At 38.5% G+C, this 19,233-nt stretch overlaps 1 protein-coding gene across 1 annotated transcript; it reads right to left on the reverse strand.

Moving 5' to 3' along the window:
* Positions 1-777: 777 nt before the first annotated feature.
* Positions 778-18,854, reverse strand: LOC311286639 (UPF0524 protein C3orf70 homolog A). The gene is made up of 2 exons (XM_084402901.1): positions 18,340-18,854; positions 778-2,320 (listed from the first exon to the last, which is right to left on the reverse strand). The coding sequence occupies exons 1-2, from the start codon at positions 18,512-18,514 to the stop codon at positions 1,680-1,682; spliced, it is 816 nt and encodes a 271-aa protein (XP_084259027.1). The 5' UTR covers positions 18,515-18,854; the 3' UTR covers positions 778-1,679.
* Positions 18,855-19,233: the final 379 nt, after the last annotated feature.

Below are 19,233 nucleotides of genomic sequence, written 5' to 3' on the forward strand. Positions count from 1 at the left end.
ATGAGACCTGGAGATGCTACGTCAAGTCTGAATGGAGTAAATGTTCTTAGACCCTTAAGAATAACTGAAACTGTTGCAGCCAGAGAAGGTCTCAAAGATGTGATTTCAGTGACACTAAGGGGCTCTTCACACAGGGTGTGTTCTTGCGTTAAATACAGCTAGACAGGGGCAATGGAACTGACCTGAAGGCTGGTTTATAGCATTCCTGATCAGGCCTGGCACTAGAAACACCAAGGCCATGGGTTTGATTCCCTTGGAATGCACAAACTCAAAAGAAACGTATACCTTGAATGCAATGCAAGCTTTGTAAACAGTATGTCCAGAATGCATGAATATAAATGTTACAGGAGCATTACTTTCTGTACATTGTTCCTAATATAAACCCTCAATACACTTGTCCATATTTAAATGAACATAACCTGGCTAAATCCTCAGATTTGTCGTAACTTGATGTGGCATATTAAAGGGATGGTTCATCCAAAAATTCTGTCATCATTTACTGACCTTTATGTCATTCCAAACCTGTATGACTTTTTTCTCTTCTGTTGTAAAACTAAAAAAAACATTGAGATGTTCTGTAAAGACAAATAACCTCTGTCTATCACATTTACATAGACCAACAATTAAAAAAATAATGCAGATGTACGCAAGACCCTGTCCCTTGTGTGAACGGCCCCTAAGCAGTCCTTTGGCTTTGTCGATGTACAGTAACACCACATACTTCAAACAAAGTGGTACAGGCGCTTGACAAAATGGAACAAAGATCACAATGAGGTTCCTGGGAGACAAATGACACAATTTTATTCTTTCCTCTTTCTCAATTCATCTTAAACCTACTTTTTCTATAACTGATTGTCAAAAAGTTGTATGCCACTCCTAAAGAAGCCTTGAGGAAAACCTTGAGGACTTTGAGGATGGGAGGATGGGTCCTTCCCACATAGTCTGGTGCCAGACAAGAAACCCTCATGTACCTTTCCTTAGCCTCTAGGGAATTTCTGTGTGTGAGAGAGTTTGAGCTAAAGGACATTCCCTCAAGCACAGAGCTTCAATCGCCTTTCATCACAAAGTTTCATTACCGTCCTCTGAGCTCATGCATGATTTAGCCACTGTTCTAACTGATCCTGCTAACAGGACGCTGAAAGCCTCTCTCTATGCCTCACTCTTTCTCCTTCTATCTTTGTAGCACTCTCTATCCTCCTAACACACACAGACCGTCTTCGTCTAGATCTCTCCATATTGCATCAGCCATCCCCTCTTCCACTTAAATGCACTGGACAGAGGCTGAGCTCTCTAGGGAAAGACATACCCTGGGTAGCCTCATGTTTTTGAGTTTGACTTTGATACATCTGTTCATCCATGAAATATTCTATCATGTATTGAGTCCCATTTGGTCATAGTTCTGACGATATGTGTATGTCAGCGTACTTACTTGAGTGTAACCTACATTAGCCTCACCATGCGTAACAGACTATAGGGAAAATGAGAGTTGTAGTAAGAACAGGAAGTCTCCATGACTCATCTCTCAAGGGTTTTTCTGGGACAACCTCAGATGGCATTGCCATAACAGGGAGTGTGTGCTTGCACTGGCTCATCGAACTCATGCACCTGCAGATAGGATAGTATAGAGAAGTGTTTCCGTGACTAAAGAATTCCAACTGTGGCATTAACTGACAGGCACGTCAAACAGTGGTCTCAATCTTCTCAATGATCTCAACCATTGATTTGGACGGTGACAGTAAAGTGCACTCATCCTGGTCCCAGAGGCTAGCGGGACTGGAGTCCCCATCAGTACTCAGCTCGTCATCCTCTTCTTCCTCATCATCATCATCATCCACGCAGGAGTCCTCATCGCATGATTCCATGTAGTGCAGACCCAATGCATTTATTCCAGAGTCTTCTGAGCTGGAGGGAGAGGAGCAGTGGTCCATTTTAGGCCCTGAGATCTTCTCGTTTGGTTGACCGTGTTTAACAGTTGGGCCCACTTGCTGTCTGTGCTTGTTGGTACGTTGGGGTGCAAGTTGAGATGCCGGCGTTTGGGGTTGGTGTGTGGGATTCGGTGTAGGTGGAGGCGGCCTTTGCACATAACACATCTTACCGTTGATACGTTTGACCATGTAATCATCCACAAAGAGGTCAGAGATAACACAGAACTTGGGAGACTCTAGGCAGGGTGGAGCCCGGAACTTCGGAGCCGTCCTAAGAAAGCGTTCAGCCAGGGAGATGGACAGGTTCATGGTGTGGGTGTGACCTGAGGGGTCAACTGGAACCAGTGTGCTGGGAAGTTGGCATACACTGGTCATGGGTTGGTAGACGTATTTACCTGTAACGAGAAAAAGAGGATAACATTCATAATGTACATTCATATGTATTGAACGCAATAGATGCCCCAAAACAAAGAATATGTGAGAAGCATGAGACACTGATATCCTTGACTGAATGTGAGAGAACTCACTAAAAACATAGATGACGAAAGGTGGGTTCAAGAAAAATGAGGTTGAGCAAGAATAAATATGTTCTTGCTGAAAACTTATATTCAAATCCCATTGGAGAGTTGTTATATTATTGAGCTCACAATGATTTGCCTGCTGTGCTAGTGATAGCTGTGATAGATGGTGTTATAAGTTGCCAGATACTTGTACTGTACAACACGGGTTACTAATCTGAAAGTGTTACTCTTTCACAGAGGACAGAATTGATTCTTTCAAAACCAGCACTCTTTTATGCAGCAAAGAGAGAATGTAGCAAATTTTCAACTTTAGAGATCACAGAACAGACATGTATAAGGGAATTTAAAAAAAATTGGAAAAAAATAATATATATATATATATATATATATATATATATATATACATACATATATATTAGTGAGGCAGAAATAATTTCTAAAACTAAAAAAAATTATTAAAAGATTCTCAAACTACTTAATAATATTTTATAGGATGTTTTTATTTTGATTTTGATCAGGACAATTGTATCAGCCCCACATTTTTGAATATATTACCCCCCCCCCCCCCCCCCCCAAAAAAATTTATTTCAAAAATAATAAACATGCCAATCATGAATGAATTGGGATAAATTCATAGATCTGTATTACAAATATGAGCATTATTTAATTGACCCAAATCACTGGTTATCTCAAAAAGGAGCACTTGAGGCATCTAATCATGAGTGACAAGAGCAAGCATTCATAAGACAGAATTTTGTTCTCATTTAACGCCATCGTTTTTGGAGCATTTTTTTGCAGTCAGTCTTAACAGTCTCTTGTAAAAAAAGTTCACAGGTGTATCTCATCTAAAAGCAATTCCACTGCATTTCACCCATGCAGTGAAAGAAGTTTGAGTGTGATAACCAGTATCTCAAAGGCAGAATTCCCTACAGAGATGGAATGGATTCTTCACTCTGGAACATTCCAATGCCCAGCTGGCTGTAAAGCTGGAGTAAGAATCATTTCCATCTAATCCAAATCTCTACTCTTATTTAGAGATGAAATAAAGCTGTGTGGTGTCTCAGACATCTGGTCCGAATAAGCATTTCGCCTTTATCTGCTCTGTCCCGTTATTTTTTGCACCTTCTAGATTTACCATTCATTTTGACCCCTAAAAAAGGGGAAACACCTCAAACAGCATTGACAGACATAGAATGAGCTCTTATTACAGACATCAGTTGCAGGTTAATGTGCACCGTTCTTCTTTGCCAAACAAACTACTTTCCTGACAAACACATCTCTTTCTGTCTCTCTTTCTTTACACCCAATTTGTAATGTGATTGGAAGGCAATGAGAATCTGAAGATTAGATAAACACTGAATTTTTCATTATGTCTGTCCTTCCTTGGCAATGCTATTCCTTTCAGTCTTTCAGTCTCTCAGTCCTGTGTCTGCTTTATTTAGATGAAGTCAGACTAAATACGGGTCTTATTTTGCTAATTACGAGAACAAGGACTGGGAGGGGTTGTTTAGCTTACACAGTATATAATAAAGATCATGTTGTTGGAGCCAATAGCCTTGTGGGCAGTGTACTGACACTTGGCGTGGTTGTGCTTCAGGCGACCTGAGTCCGAGTCTTGGCTAGAGGTACTTTTCCTATTCTGCCCCTTTCTCTCTTTCCCACATTGCTTCCTGTCTACTATCCTTTACAATAAAGGCAAAAATCCCACCCAATTTTTTTTTTAAATAGGACATTCAAAATAAGAAAAAACTGTACAGGGAACTTGAATGAATCTGAATCATATGAACAGACCATGACATAAATTTAATTCAAAGCATGTGATGTAAGGGATCCACTTAAATTGACTGTTTATATGCCCAGATTTGTCATGTTAGCTGTGGTAGGATGAATGCTAATCTGTGTTGGAGGGAAAAAGAAGACAGAACAGGCCTACCTCATTGATATATAAAAAAAAGATTTTAGTAAAAAACACTTGCACCAGTTAACCGTAGGAAAAAGAACCAATGCTTCTAATCCCACCATTCAGTACAGTCATTGGCAATTTTTGAGACTGTAGACTTGCACTTTTTCAACTGCCAAGCTACAGAATTTGAAAAAAGGATGAATGTATCCACTTAACAATTGCCTCCACATCACTATGGATCTGAAATAACAGTGTTTGCAGTCAAGTGTGAAATGTGAAATGATAGACACCTTGAGGCCTGTACAAAAACTCTTAGCCATGAAGAAAATACCTTCCTGCGTAATAATCACATCAACATCCTGTTGAGAACAAGACGTATTCTTCAGCCACTGTAATTGTAACCATCATGTCTGTCTTTTCAGATTAAGCTTCCAATAAAGAAAGACTTTCTTTGGTTCAAGAGAGCAAAAACATTCCTACTGCCCTTGAAAGGAAATGCCTGTGTATTATAGTCTATCCGTCAGCATCTCCCAGACTGAGTAAACTGTTGTCTGGTCTGTAGGCTGAAACTGTATGGTGTCTGATAAAAAAAATGTAAAAAAAATCATCTGTATGTAATTTCTACATCAGGTGTGTGCCACTGAACTAAATGTTTTCGCAAGTTCATTATTTATCATCTAAAAGCTTGGGTTCAGTACTCGTGACTTCATTAAAGGGATGGTTCAGAGTAATTTCAACCTAGGGTCCTTTGCACCATGACCTCAAGCCAAACACCCCCCCCAGAAGCTTTTTTCCCTTGGAAAGTTTGTAAGTACATCAGGAGTTTATTTAAATAACACTTGCCTGATGGCTTATGCTACCGCTAACCTGGATGTCGAGGTCACTTCTGTGATTTGGGAAAAGCCCGTAAAAAGTCCTGGCAGAAAGCGATGCATAAGGATGTAGTGTAACGACTCCCAGTTTCAGGAATGCACTAATATTTTGTTGGTAGTACCAGTTTGCAACAATTATTAGTTAACATTATGTTTTTATCAACAACATATTAGTACATTCCTGGAACTGGGTGTCGTTACACTACATCCTTATGCATCGCTTTCTGCCAGGACTTTTTACGGGCTTTTCCCAAATCACGGAAGTGACCTCGACATCCAGGTTAGCGGTAGTGATACATGAACACAGCACAAATTTGCAGCTGTTTAATTTGAATGAGGGTTAATTCATTAAGAGCTAATGAATTTTAAGGTTGATTTAGTTTTTAACCATTTTTCTTTTTTCATCCAATCTGGTGGTGAATTTTTTTTTTTTTTTTAAATCAATGTAGATTGTTTGATAAGCTAACCTTTTGATGCAAGTCATAACCATTCTGCTAAATCAGCTCAGTATTTGGGTCATTCTGCACATGACAGATAACAATGTACCACTAAAGCCTGATATATTACAGTATTATATTATAGGCACATTACAAATCATTGACCGTAAGCCCATGGATGAGTTAGCAGTCTGTGCTAAGTGCTAGGATGGGAGCTAATTGAAAACACATCTGCACCATTTACACATCCATTGAAAGATTCAGAGCTGCTGTTACTATTCTAGATGGATTCTGTCCATCCTCATGTTTCAGTAAAACTTGATGAAATATATAAGATATTATACTTGGTACATATAAATAAGTGGGATTTGAGTGATCCAGTAAGTACTGCATTTTATCAGTGAAGAATCACAAAAAGGTCCTTTTAGGGAGAAAGAGGGCTTTAAAGTCTCTGCTGACTGTGTACCACAAAATGTGTGTCTACAGATAATAACTAATCCCATGATTTGTTGTCTTATTTTTAGGCTTTGATTTCTTGTGCATATACAAATGTTGTGTAAACAAAGCCTGATGTACAATCAGGGTTTCCAGGCGGAAGTGACCAGGACTTTCCATGTCCTGTTTTACACACATGCAGTCTGAGCTTTCAGAAATGAACACTTAAGACTATAAACTTGATTCAATAGAGGCACAATTTTGACTTAATCACAGTTACTTTTGAAATAAATTGATATAAAGCAAATCAGCGACTTCTAAACATTGTTCATACATTAGATTGAACTAACTCTTAATTGCAATGACTGTCTACAATATTGAAATTTTGAGTAAGTTTTTATTGTATTTACTGTATTCTTATGCTTTGGTGCTGGTCTTGCTAGTTTTGTGCTGATATTGTAGGTTAATCACCAACAAATCCTATTTGGGGAAGCTGGTCAAACAACATTATGATTTTGATGTTTCACTATGGAAGTCTGGTTAAGATTGAAGTCTGGATTGATAGATTGACCAGCTATGGTGATCTTTCTCAACAGGTTTCATGGCTTCAGTGTGTAAGCGCTAAAGGATTACTCCCCCCACAAAAAAAAATGATAATTACATTTCTGTCCTTATATTCACCCTAATGTTATTACAAACCTGTTTGACCCTCCTACTTCTCTGAAATAAAAATACAGTTCCATACACTGAGTTCAACTCAATGACTCAATGATATGTGATTATTTTAAAGATTATATATATACAGACATGGTTCCTATGAACTGCCATTATATGGAAAATAGTTGTGCAATGATCCTTCAAAAATCCTATTTTTGTGTTCCCCTTGAAAAACAACAACAACAACAGCATATGGATTGAAATGACATAACGGTGATAAAATAATGTACGATTTAAATTTTTACTTTCATATTTTAGGTGTTCTGTCAGGATGTACACGCGTGAAACCCTTTTCACTGTGATAGCTCTACTCTCTCTCTCTGCAGTGTATACTTCATATTAACAGTGAGTGGCTGCTAAGACAAAAGTTTGGAGCATTTGGAAAAAATATAGCTTCTATTTAAAGGATTTGCCTGACACAACTTGAGATTTGCGTCTGTCTTGTTGCACTCTCATAACAGACTGTCAAGAACCACCTGGAGAGGGTGGCTGCCTTTCAGACTGTGTGAAATACGCATTTTGATAAAAGGTTGAGAGAGAACCATAATTGGAAAAGTGAAGTCACAGATGAGAGGAGATGAGTCCTACACTCCTACACTATATCTCTGTCCTGATCATCTGTAATTACACATTGGCCTGCTCCCAGAAAAGTGCGAAGGTGGGTTTGGGTGAAGACTGATCATGAAGGCCATGAAAATCCCTTAGTGTGAATTCCTCGCAGGTAGAACTCTCACTCTCTATCTGTGTGTGTCTTAGAGGTTTACTAGCCCGTCCAGGCTGGCTTCAAGAACAGACTGACCATCATCTCACGCTGTGTTTATATGATGCTACACTGAGCATCATATTCATTTTTTAGCAATAATTTGAGCAAGATTATATTTAGGCTTAATCAGATTCAGACTTCTGAACATCACAATCATTATTCTTGTTTCTCTAAATAAAAAAAGTATTTTAAAATATTTTGAAGGGACCCTATAGTGGTTAACTTACAGCTTATACTGTATGTGCTGAGGGGCCTGGGGCCCCTAGTGATGATCTTACACTACACAGGCTGACAACCCTGGGGACCCTAGTAACAACTTTCACTGTAAGTACTTAGGCCCAACTGGTCAACTTACACTGTATGTGCTATATGGCAATCACCTTCACTGTAAGCACTGAGGGCCCTGAAGTCCCTACTGGGCAGCTTACACTGTATAGACTGATGGCTTACTCTGTATAGGCTGATGGCCCTGGGGCGCCTTGTGATCAACTTATACTGTAAGCACTGAGGGCCCTGGAGCCCCTACTGATCAGCTTACTCTGTATGCACTTAGGTGCCTAGGGATTCACGATTAACCAGTGTTCTGTCATGACATATCTCAGGGGATTGGTATGGTAATAGAGATTGGCATGGTAATGGTAATGGATATGGCAATGTTAATGTATTTGTTATTGGCGGAATAGATGTGCTATGCTGCTGCTGCTGCCGAGCAAGTACCGAGACTTGCTACTGCCAATAAATTCACAGACGTTGCTGTGAGCATGTAAGACATACTGCTGTTGCACATGTAACATACATGAATTACCCTGTAGCAGATCTATACAGGTGGAGCTGGGGAAGGGGGCGAGTTCTGAAAGCGTGCTGCAGACAGTAACAGCAAACAGTGCCAAGTATTTGAATGCTTGAGCAGCAAGCTCATTGGCTGATGCAACAGCAACCAATCAGCTGTGCTATGTAGCGTCTGGACAAATCACGATGACTTATTCGTTCTAAGCTTCAGAAAGCTTTTAACCTATTGGACTCATTCATGTAAATCACAAGCCTAGCGCCAATGAGTCTGCATCAAATTGCCCCATTGTCACTTTAGTGGCATGGCAGAGGTTAAACAGAAACACCTCCAAACTCCGTTGTGAGCTTCAAAAATATCTTTATCAACTCAACTCCCCTCCCACGGCAGGCACTGAGGCCAGGTGGCATGGATAGACATCTGAGAGATGCACCAATATACATACACAAACATTATTTCCTTTTAACTCGTAATAGTCATTCCAAAATGTATATGATATAGTCCTGTGTGTATATATGTTTCCCACCTCATATTAGCCTAGTTATGACTTTCTAGTTGTGTTAGTTGAACTCTAAACGCTTATTCAAGTGTAAGAATGTATCTCTACTTCTGTATCTTCCAGACATATCTTTCTTGGTACCGAATTAAACCTCTCGGTTTGCCTTAGCTATATATATATAGCAGGTTACGATAAAATGTATTATACTATGTTTACCATCCTTTGGAGTAGAAATGACCAATTCTGGACACCATCATAAAACATGCAAATTAGGCTGTCAGAAGGAGACAAATAAACTTTCCCCCAAAATAGGTGTGGACTAAGTCTTCCATAAAGGACAAGGATGATGGCTCATCTCTTAGTTCTTACTTCTTGGTCTTGTCTTAGTCTTGTCTTGTCTTACGGTTTAGTCTTTCTTCCGTGCTCATTCATTTTTATCTCCAGGTGAAATGTACTTAGCCTGAATTTCCGGCAACTTTCCTTTCAAGTAAACCTTTTAAACTTCCCGTGGAAGAACCAAAAGAACTCTTCAAACTCACGAACTCACGGACACAGCGAAGATCATCACACACACACACATTCTTGCTCAGCACCAAAGATTCATGCAAGTATTATTTCAATCGAGATTTAGATGCGTTTAAGATTGTTTGCCCCTGCTTTAAGGTGATTTGATTCTTTGCTGGCTCTCAAAGGTTAACTGTTTGTGATGTTTGCCATTCTGTGACCTGCTCTCTCTTTCTTTCTTTACTTTTCGTTATTCTGTTTATATGTATTCTTTGTTTAAGTATAGTCGTATGTATTTGAAATTTCATTTATTAAAATCCATTATACGCTTGATTGCTCTGTCTCCTGCTCACCTAACAAAGTCTCTTAAAGGTGAGATCTTAAGCTACAAGCTTTTATATTGTTGAGTACTTTATAGTAATCTAATAGAACAGGAAAGTTAGTCTTCATGACCAGAACAATAACCTTTCTTGAGAGTTGATAAGAAGAATCTTCCATGAGAGTTGATAAGAAGATCGTACTGTCGGTTTGGTGGACGAACAGATTATTCGATGTGAAATTAATTCTGTTAAAGGTTATTCTGAAAATTGATCTATTCTAGCCTATCTGTATATTCATAATTGTTTATAATTCGTTGTAATTAATTATCCATAAATATAGATACAAATACATGGGCTATGTATCCCCTTTTTGGGTGATTTCAAATATGTAGGTAATAATTGATCATAACCAGTATGAATAATTATTAATTATATATTCCCTTTTTTGAGCTAATTCACTACAGCTATGTAGATGAAGACATGATTGCTAACAATAAGTTAAAGACCTATCATCCTGCACTACCTAGAGTTTCATGCCAGAACTATGTAGGCCTAATTATTTTAGTTTTATTAATATTTTGAATTAGCTTTAATTATTATATATATTTTTTTTAAATATTTTTTGTTATGTTCATTTTAGTTTATTTTTTAGTCTCTGTATTTACATTTACAGAAATGTTTTCAATAGTTTTTAGTTTTAGTTGATGATAATAACCCTTGCTCGCACCATGTGGCTTCTCAGGCCTTTGGAGACCCCAGACAGACTGACACCGTGTCTATACCGGACACTACCGTTGACGCGTCACATTGTGCCGCAATAGCTAGAAACTGTCTACAGCCACGACCGTTGCAAATCCATTTGTCCTTTGAGAAGTATCGAGAGTAGTTGGAGAAGGCTACATCATAAATACAAAGAGGCATCAGTTTCAGGTCGGGGATTTGTCGTGTTGCGGCGCGATGCATCCAGTGTAGACAACAACACTGGTTATAATGGTTTCTATTGTCTTTTGTTGTGTCGCATTGCACCGCTCGCGTCCGGTGTAGACACGGTGTGAGGAGACATGTTATTATTAACACTAAACATAGCTAACTCATAGTACTGAATAATGTGCTATAGCCGGGAACACTTCCCATAAATCCTGATGTACTCGTTACATCATAAGAAGAATGGCGTCTACGCTAATATTAGTCTCTCTGTTTATACCGAGGTTTACCGCAGTCCGTCGGATCCAGGCCGTATCCAGATCTGATGAAGGACCAGCGCCTGGACGCGACGACAACGCAGTACTGAAGTGTCAACCAGTCTCTCCATTTCCTGAAGTGAGGTGGACCCCGGCCGTATCCAGATTAGATGGTGGATCTGCACCTGGACCTAACCATGACGCATCCTGAAGTGCCAGCCTCATCAGCCCTGTGAAGGCCTCATCGACACGACCAATCTGACTTCTGACCTGTAATGCTGCCTGGATCATAATCATACACTGTTTGCTGGTTGGCCAGAGGAGAACTGGCCCCCGACTGAGCCTGGGTTCTCCCAAGGTTTTTTTCTCCATTCTGTCACCTGATGGAGTTTTGGTTCCTTGCCACTGTTGCCTTGGCTTTTGGCTTGCTTAGTTGGGGACATTTAATATTCAACAATATAATTGATCTGCCTTATTATGGCAGTGGACGATGATGCAATTTTCTTCTAGAAACAAACTTTGTTGTATTATTTTCATGTTATCAATGTGAAGCTGCTTTGATACAATCTGTATTGTAAAAAGCGCTATATAAATAAAGGTGACTTGACTTGACTTGACTATAGCCTGCCCTATAGCCCGCTGGGAGAAACGTAGCACTCTCACTTCCTTTTTCATCAGAGCTTGACAATTACAGAATAGCATAACAACACCCAGAACACCAACACAATAGGGCCAATGGCCTGAAGCATATCATTATGTTTTTGCACTTTGGAAGAATGTCATTCATATTAAATCTCACAGACATCTGGTGGCTGCAAAACAACACTTTTAACATATACGGAAATAAAATTCCATTTCTAAAAATCTAACCACAAACAGCAGATTTAGTGAACTCTTAAAAGCATCCTATAAGTTTTGAAGTCCCTGAAACGCATATCTTTCTGCTAACCTTTAGGGAGGTAAACAAGAACAATGCCTGCTGTGTTTACATGCACCCAAACAGCAAAGACAAATAAAAGACAGAAAAAGAGGAATACGAGAGAGGGAAAACATCAGAATTCCCCAGGGTTCGCAGAGAATTCCTCTAAAAGACTTATCTCAAAGGACAAAGCCAATCTGTATTCAGTTATTCACTCCTGCAAGTGTGTATAAATACATTTCTAACTGCCTCTGGGCTTAATACTGTACGACTTCTTGTCACTGTGTGTGAGACTAACAAGCAATGGTATTGTACAGTATCTTGGGATAAGTTTTTGCACAGCTGATATTTTTTAAGATGTCTACAGCATTAAATACTGTATGTTTCTCCTGAACTTTGCTATGTACAGAATGTCTGTATAAATATACAGAATGTACAAACTCTATAGAATTCTGATGGGTCAATAGTTATATTCTGCAATAAAATATATATTTTTTTACAATGAAATGTAAAATGTATATAATCTGTATAAGAAATGTATTCCTGGTAACCAATCTATTATACTGTGGTACTGTAGTTTCATGTCTTCTGTAGCACTCTGTGGTCTTTTTCTTCTCTCAAAACAAAACCATAAACTGAAATCAGTAGTTAATGTACATGTATTATTTATTTATTCATTCAATAACTTTGCTGGGTCATGAAAGAAGGCACAACTCATGCAATTCAGCTCACAAGTAGGGCAAATGTCAGTCAAGCTCCTAGGAGGATCCCTGTCATTCCATTTTAACCAGCACTGGTTCCGCCCGAGAGCCTATGCGGCACTGCACGCAGTATCAAATTAAAATTTAACATGTTTACATAATATTCATAGTGTTGCAGACATAAACATCCTCCCTCTAATGAGAACAGATAATGGCTTAATTACTGTGACAACTGAACTTTACAGTTGTGGTGTGGGTGTGTCTGGGTAGACATATTGCCACTAATGTAATAATTCCTGTAATGGTCACACTATACAGTACAAGATGCTGAATTGGAATCGGAATTAGAATGGCAGCAAGATTTTAATTTTCCTATGCAGCACATGAAATCATAAAATGTCCACAACCCTATTAGAAGAAAATAAATAAAACCCTAGGTATTTATTTGAAACAGTGGCTAATGTAATGTAATCTAAATAAATCTTCAACCCCAGACATTTCCCAGCAGCATAGCAGTAATGACTTTTTGAACTTCTTTACTAACAAGATTGATAATATCAGGGAGAAAATTATAACTATGCAACCATCTACTACAGTATCGCATCAGGCAGTGCATTGTAGTCTCCTTGAGGAAAGTCTCCTCCCTCCATTCATTGCTATAGGAGAGAAGGAATTTTCTAAACTCGTTAAATCATCTACAACATGTATGTTAGACCCTAAGCTATTGAAAGAGATGCTTCCAGAGGTCATAGATCCTCTTCATTAATTCATCTTTGTCATTAGGGTACGTACCAAAAACTTTTAAGCTGGTTATGATTAAACCGCTTGTTAAAAAAACGCAACTTGATCCTACAAAATTAGTCAATTACAAGCCGATCTCGAATCTACCTTTTCTATCAAAGATACTAGAAAAGGCAGTATCTTCACAACTGTGTTCCTTTTTAGAAAGAAATTGTATCTGCGAGGATTTTCAGTCAGGATTTAGACTGTACCATAGTACTGAGACAGCTCTCATTAGAGTCACAAATGATTTGCTCTTATCATCCGATCGTGGTTGTATCTCGCTATTAGTGTTACTCGATCTGAGTGCTGCATCTGATACTATTGACCGCAACATTCTTTTAAATATGAATTCAAATAGAATTATCAAAAAAGGAAACCCAAGGTCTAGCTAGGACCAAGGAGCAGGACCGGAGCACACAACGTTTTAAAAATTGTTTATTGGTACAAAACGACTAACATTTCGACGCCCATCAGAGTCAAATAGAATTATGTTGGCATTAGTGGAATTGCATTAGCATGGTTTAAATCATACTTATCTGACCGTTATCAGTTTGTAGCAGTAAATGAAGAGATGTCTTATCGATCAAAAGTTCAGTATGGCGTACCACAAGGCTCAGTACTAGGACCGCTGCTGTTCACTCTGTACATGCTACCCTTGGGAGATATCATTAGTAAGCATGGCATTAGTTTTCACTGTTATGCTGATGATACTCAGCTCTATATTTCTTCAAGCCCTAACGAAACTTATCAATTCACGAAATTAACGGAATGCATAGCTGATATACAAAAATTGGATGACTAGTAATTTCCTGCTACTTAATTCTGAAAAAAAACAAAGATTCTAATTATTGGACAAAAAAACTTCCTCACGTAATAACCTAGAATACTGTCTAACACTTGATGGCTGCTCTGTCAAGTCTTTGTCGTCGGTTAGGAACCTGGGTGTGCTCTTTGATACCATCTTTCATTTGAAAGTCACGTGTCTAGTATTGTATGTAAAACTAAATTAAACTAAATCTAAATTATGTCATATGCTCTCATTGACAAATTCGGAACAATTAGTTCATGTGTTCATGACATCAAGGCTAGATTATTGTAATGCTATTATGGGTGGTTGCCCTGCACGCTTAATAAACAAACTACAGCTGGTTCAAAACTCAGCAGCTCGAGTTCTTACCAGAACCAGGAATATGACCATATTAGCCCCGTTCTGTCAACATTACACATCTCCTTATTAAACATAGTATACATTTAAAGATATTGCTGATTACTTACAAAGCACTAAATGGTTTAGCACCCCAGTACTTGAGCGAGCTCTTAACGCATTTTAGTCCTTCACGTCTACTGCGATCTCAAAATTCCGGCCAGTTGATAATACCTAGAATACCAAAATCGACTGCTGGTGGTAGATCCTTTTCCTATTTAGCACCAAAACTTTGGAACAGTCTTCCTAACATTGTCCGGGAAACAGACACACTCTGTCAGTTCAAAGCTAGACTAAAAACACATCTCTTTGACCTAGCATACATATAACACATTATAGACTTCTATAAATCAATGTTAGGCTGCATAGATTAGGTCAGCCGGAACCGGGAACACTTCCCCAAAATCCTGATGTACTTGTTACATCATAAGAAGAATGGCGTCTACGCTAATATTAGTCTCTCTGTTTATCCCGAGGTTTACCGCAGTCCGCCGTATCCAGATCTGATGAAGTGGACGTCTGGACGTGACAACAACGCAGTCCTGAAGTGTCAACTAGTCTCTCCCCTATGAAGCCCTCCTTCCCTTCCCTTTACCTCTGTACAGATAAAACGAGTGATTGAAATTAAAAAAAATAAATAAATAAATAAATACGCTGGGGGGAAAAGCAGACTGTGTAGTTGTCAAGTCAAGTCAAGTCACCTTCATTTATATAGTGCAATCACCCTTACATTCAAATTGCAATTCTGCATCCTTTTGAAACATCAATTCAAATTCAGGAATTTAATTGAAATTTAACTGGCATTCTAAATTTAGTTTCGAATGGTGGGTGAGTTTGATGTTGTACTTTGTCATTTTATATTAAGTGAGGCTAAAAGCTCAAAGACTTGACCGTTATAATTTTTCTTCTGAAAGAGAAAGGTTGAACTTTAAAAAAGCAAAGCCAAAGCTGAGACCTTAAGCTTGGAATAAATTGTGCTGACCTTTTAAAGCTGAGATAAAAAGCCCAACTTAACAACAAGACCAGTCTAGCGCTTGACCTCTGAAAGAGTTATGTGAACTTCCTGTCATTTCCTGATTCATTTCCTTTTCAATGTGTCAGTCAGAAAAGAAGCAAAACTGTTAGATGTATTCATTTCAGAGCTACATATACGCCACAGGGTTGTACGTAGCTAATCAGAAAAAAACAAAGTCAGGTACATACGTTTTTTTGACAAGTTATTCTCCCTCTGTTTTAAAACTAGGAAGGCGTTAGTGAAGTCAAGATGTGGGGGTTGACTGAAACACAGTTTAGCCAAGAATGGTTTTGCTTGACTGTGGATACTGGCTTCACAGAACTTTTCTTTCATAATTCGTCAGAGTGATGCTGTGCCAATCTTAAACAGGAAGTGAGACTTAAGAACCAGACAGTCTGTTGGCAGAAAAACTGCTGATCCTGATGCGGCTGCCTATTGAAACCCATGAAAACCTAGTCATTTTCCCAGAAGAATGATCATTTTTATTAAGGCCTGGTTTCACAGACAGGGCTTAGATTAGGCCTTAGTTCAATTAGGACATTTAAGTGACTTTTATAAACGTGCCTTAGAAAGAAACATTACTGGTGTGCATCTTGAGACAAAACAATCACATATGTCAGTGAAAGTTGCTTTCGGTTAAAACTGTTAAAAAAATGCATTTTAGTCCGTCCGGGTCTTAAGCCTTGTCTGTGAAACCGGGGGAAAGTGCTTAAAAAGCTCCCACTGATTCTCTCTCTCTCTCTCTCTCTCTCTCTCTCAGACAGACATACACACACACATTTTGAGATTATTATTTCACAGTGAGGTTGAAGGAATCTAAAGAATCTGCACCCTCCTTCACAGTCACATGACATTTGTTAGCCTCACAATGACTGCCATCTTTTATCAGACACCCCTGACACCAGAAATGGCCTGATCTTATCACTACCTTATAAAGACATCCCAGTGCTCAGCTTTATCTCTCTATTGCCTTCCTCTATAATGCACATTCATTATAGTCATTAGAGTACAATCTTAGCAAGTTTCACTTCAGTTGTAAAGTCCCTACGAGTCTTCTTTTGAGTTAGATACTGTAATGGATCATTCTCAAAAATCTTGACCGGTGTCAAAGTTTTGCTTTGAGGTTTCGTCTTATTATGATTTTACTTTATTTTTTTAGTTCACCAATTAAGTACGGGTTGTAACACCTCTATAACAAGTGATACATTTTAATAAAAGGAAAAACAGGACTTCATGTCTCAAAACACTGATTAAAATAAAATCAATATATAATGGCATTAAATATTTCGTAAATGAAAACTAATTACACAAAATGTCAAACACACATTAATCAATGTAACTTGCTAGACCTTGCACTGCTTGAAAAAAGAGCAATAAATGAATGAAATATCTATAAATGTCATTCTAAATGAATGTGACAAAGGGTTTTTCAGGCACCTTGCAAATTATTATTATTTTTTTCTTCTTTTAAACAAACATTATAGTCAAACCACTGCATATTATTTATAACAATGTTAGGTTTTAAATGATAGTTGGTTTATATAATGATATTGATTTCTCGAACTTTTTCATGGCTGAAATCTCAAGTGACAGGTTTGTCACCACATTTTGAGAAAGACCAGGTGTCTCTTTGAATTAGTCATCTATAAGTCAAGTTACAGAAAATGCATAATGCCTTATAGCCTACTGTAGTCCACATTTAGCAGTTTAGAGCAGGGCAATGGGATAGTATGTGAGTATACGTGAAAAAAGAAACAGCCCCCTCCAACGGTGGTATAAGGTGCATGTGATCATGGTTATCTCCAGATATTGGTGTCCATAACAATAAATAAAGTTGTCGATTACTAACTCTAATGCAGAACCATATTGCAGCTGTTGCTGTGTATCTGTATTTTTTATATTTCGATTTTTTCTTTTTTTGCCATTGAAATCATAAAATGTTAATCAGATGTATTCCCATCTACTTCTATTAGCCTATCTATTATTGCTTAGAAGAGCAGAAACTAGATGCACATTCACAAACTGTGGTGGTACGTCATAAGATGTGTATGCATCATTTATCGACTTGTTTAATATTTCATAAGTGGCACAAACGCAAGATTTCCCATCCCTCTGAGATGTGATAAGCAGATGCTATTACGTTCTCTACCGGAAAAACAAAATACATAGCAGATTAATGACTATTATGTCTGATTAGCAAAATACCTCTTAGATGTGTATGCTTTTTTTATTATTGTTGATTATTGATTAGGCTATTTTGATTATTTCAAAGCCTAAATTCACATTTTAAGGCTACATTTTAAAACCAAATGTTCCAGCTGCAACAGTTTTTCTTGTGTCAAAAACATTTTAATAGGCTAATTTAAAGAATTCCACTGTAAATAACCTTTTGTGGGAACTTTCAATAGATGTTTAAGGTTCCGTTATTTTTAAGTGAACTATATTCAAATGTAAGACCTTCAGTCGTAACTGGTTAAAAATAAACTAAAGAAACTCTTATCTGACGTCAGCGTTCGTGAACACTGAAGGGAAATGGGAACAAAAGAATTTCCCTGAGACTGTGCATGAAATCTTCGTTTTATTGCAACCCAGAGGTACCTTGAACGGGGGGGGGGAATTATGTTTAGAAAGCTTGTGATTTTTCCTTTACACATTTTTCTCACATAATCTTAATAGCTCTTAAAAAAAACCTCTAAAAAAAGGCTTTAAATAGCCTATTTGCCACACTGGTGAACTGTTAGAGGCGCTGACCTATTAAACTCCTCTTTGTGGGTGATAGTTTTAAGTCTTGAGGAATTTCGATTTTATCTATCCACGTCTCAACGATGCTGTATAGGCTATGTGTGTACTTACAGTGGCACCAGCCCAGATGACAGCACCAGTGCAGCTTGAAACACTTCCCGTGGCTGTGTGTGGCGCAGATGGATAGTCCATCACAGGGCAGAAAGTCCGGTCGCCCTGCGCAACTCCTCGCTAGAGCCTGAGCTTCATCTAACTTCTCACTCTTCTGTCCGCCCGAAGCGGCCATCGCGCACGGATCACACCGACAAAGCCCTCATCAGCGCCGGGCGCTCGGGATAGATCAGATGCGCTCAGCGTCGGCTGTTTAGTAATTCGAAAAGAAATGAACAAAAGTGGAGATACGCCCAAGACTTCGGCTACCCAAGTTCCACTTCTAACCGTTATACAAAAACATCAAGTTTTCAGTCAATTCGCCTCTAAAGAAATGTATGATGCATATTCTATAAAATGCCGTATGTGTCCGTAAACAGCTTCAGATCGGCGCGGAGACTGATGCTTATTGTCGAGGACGGATTTTCCGTTTCGCTCTTGCGCCGTCGATCCCCGCCTCTCTCTCTCTCTCTCTCTCTCTCTCTCTCTCTCTCTCTGTGTGTATGTTCTGAATTCATGCGTGAATTCCCTCGTCTTGACTATAGGCTGTGAAAGAATCATGGTTGTCTATAAAAGAAAATAGTCATTAGGCTATACCAAAAGGAAAATAGTGTCAAGAGTCAAATTTTAGAGTTCACCGGACCCTTTCAGTTTTCAGAGGAACTTACAAAATGGAATCAGTAATTTCCTTCAAGAACTTAAGCAGCTAATAATTTCTCTAGCAACATTTTGAAGCACTTGAAGTTGCTATTGGTAATATAGGGTAAAAAGGGGTTTTGACCATCAATGAAGTGTGCTTCATGCAACCTAGTCTACTTATTTTTGATGCAGGCCTGAAAAGTATGTATTCAAACC

This window comes from Rutilus rutilus (assembly GCF_951802725.1).
Source record: "Rutilus rutilus genome assembly, chromosome: 2".
NCBI lineage: Eukaryota > Metazoa > Chordata > Actinopteri > Cypriniformes > Leuciscidae > Rutilus > Rutilus rutilus.

Bases quoted from the DNA above. Each gene is read 5' to 3' on its own strand.
- LOC311286639 (XM_084402901.1), bottom strand. From the start codon at position 18,514: ATGGCCGCTTCGGGCGGACAGAAGAGTGAGAAGTTAGATGAAGCTCAG. The intron at 2,321-18,339 runs GTAAGTACACAC...TTCTCGTTACAG, and splicing joins TCATCTGGGCTGGTGCCACT to GTAAATACGTCTACCAACCC.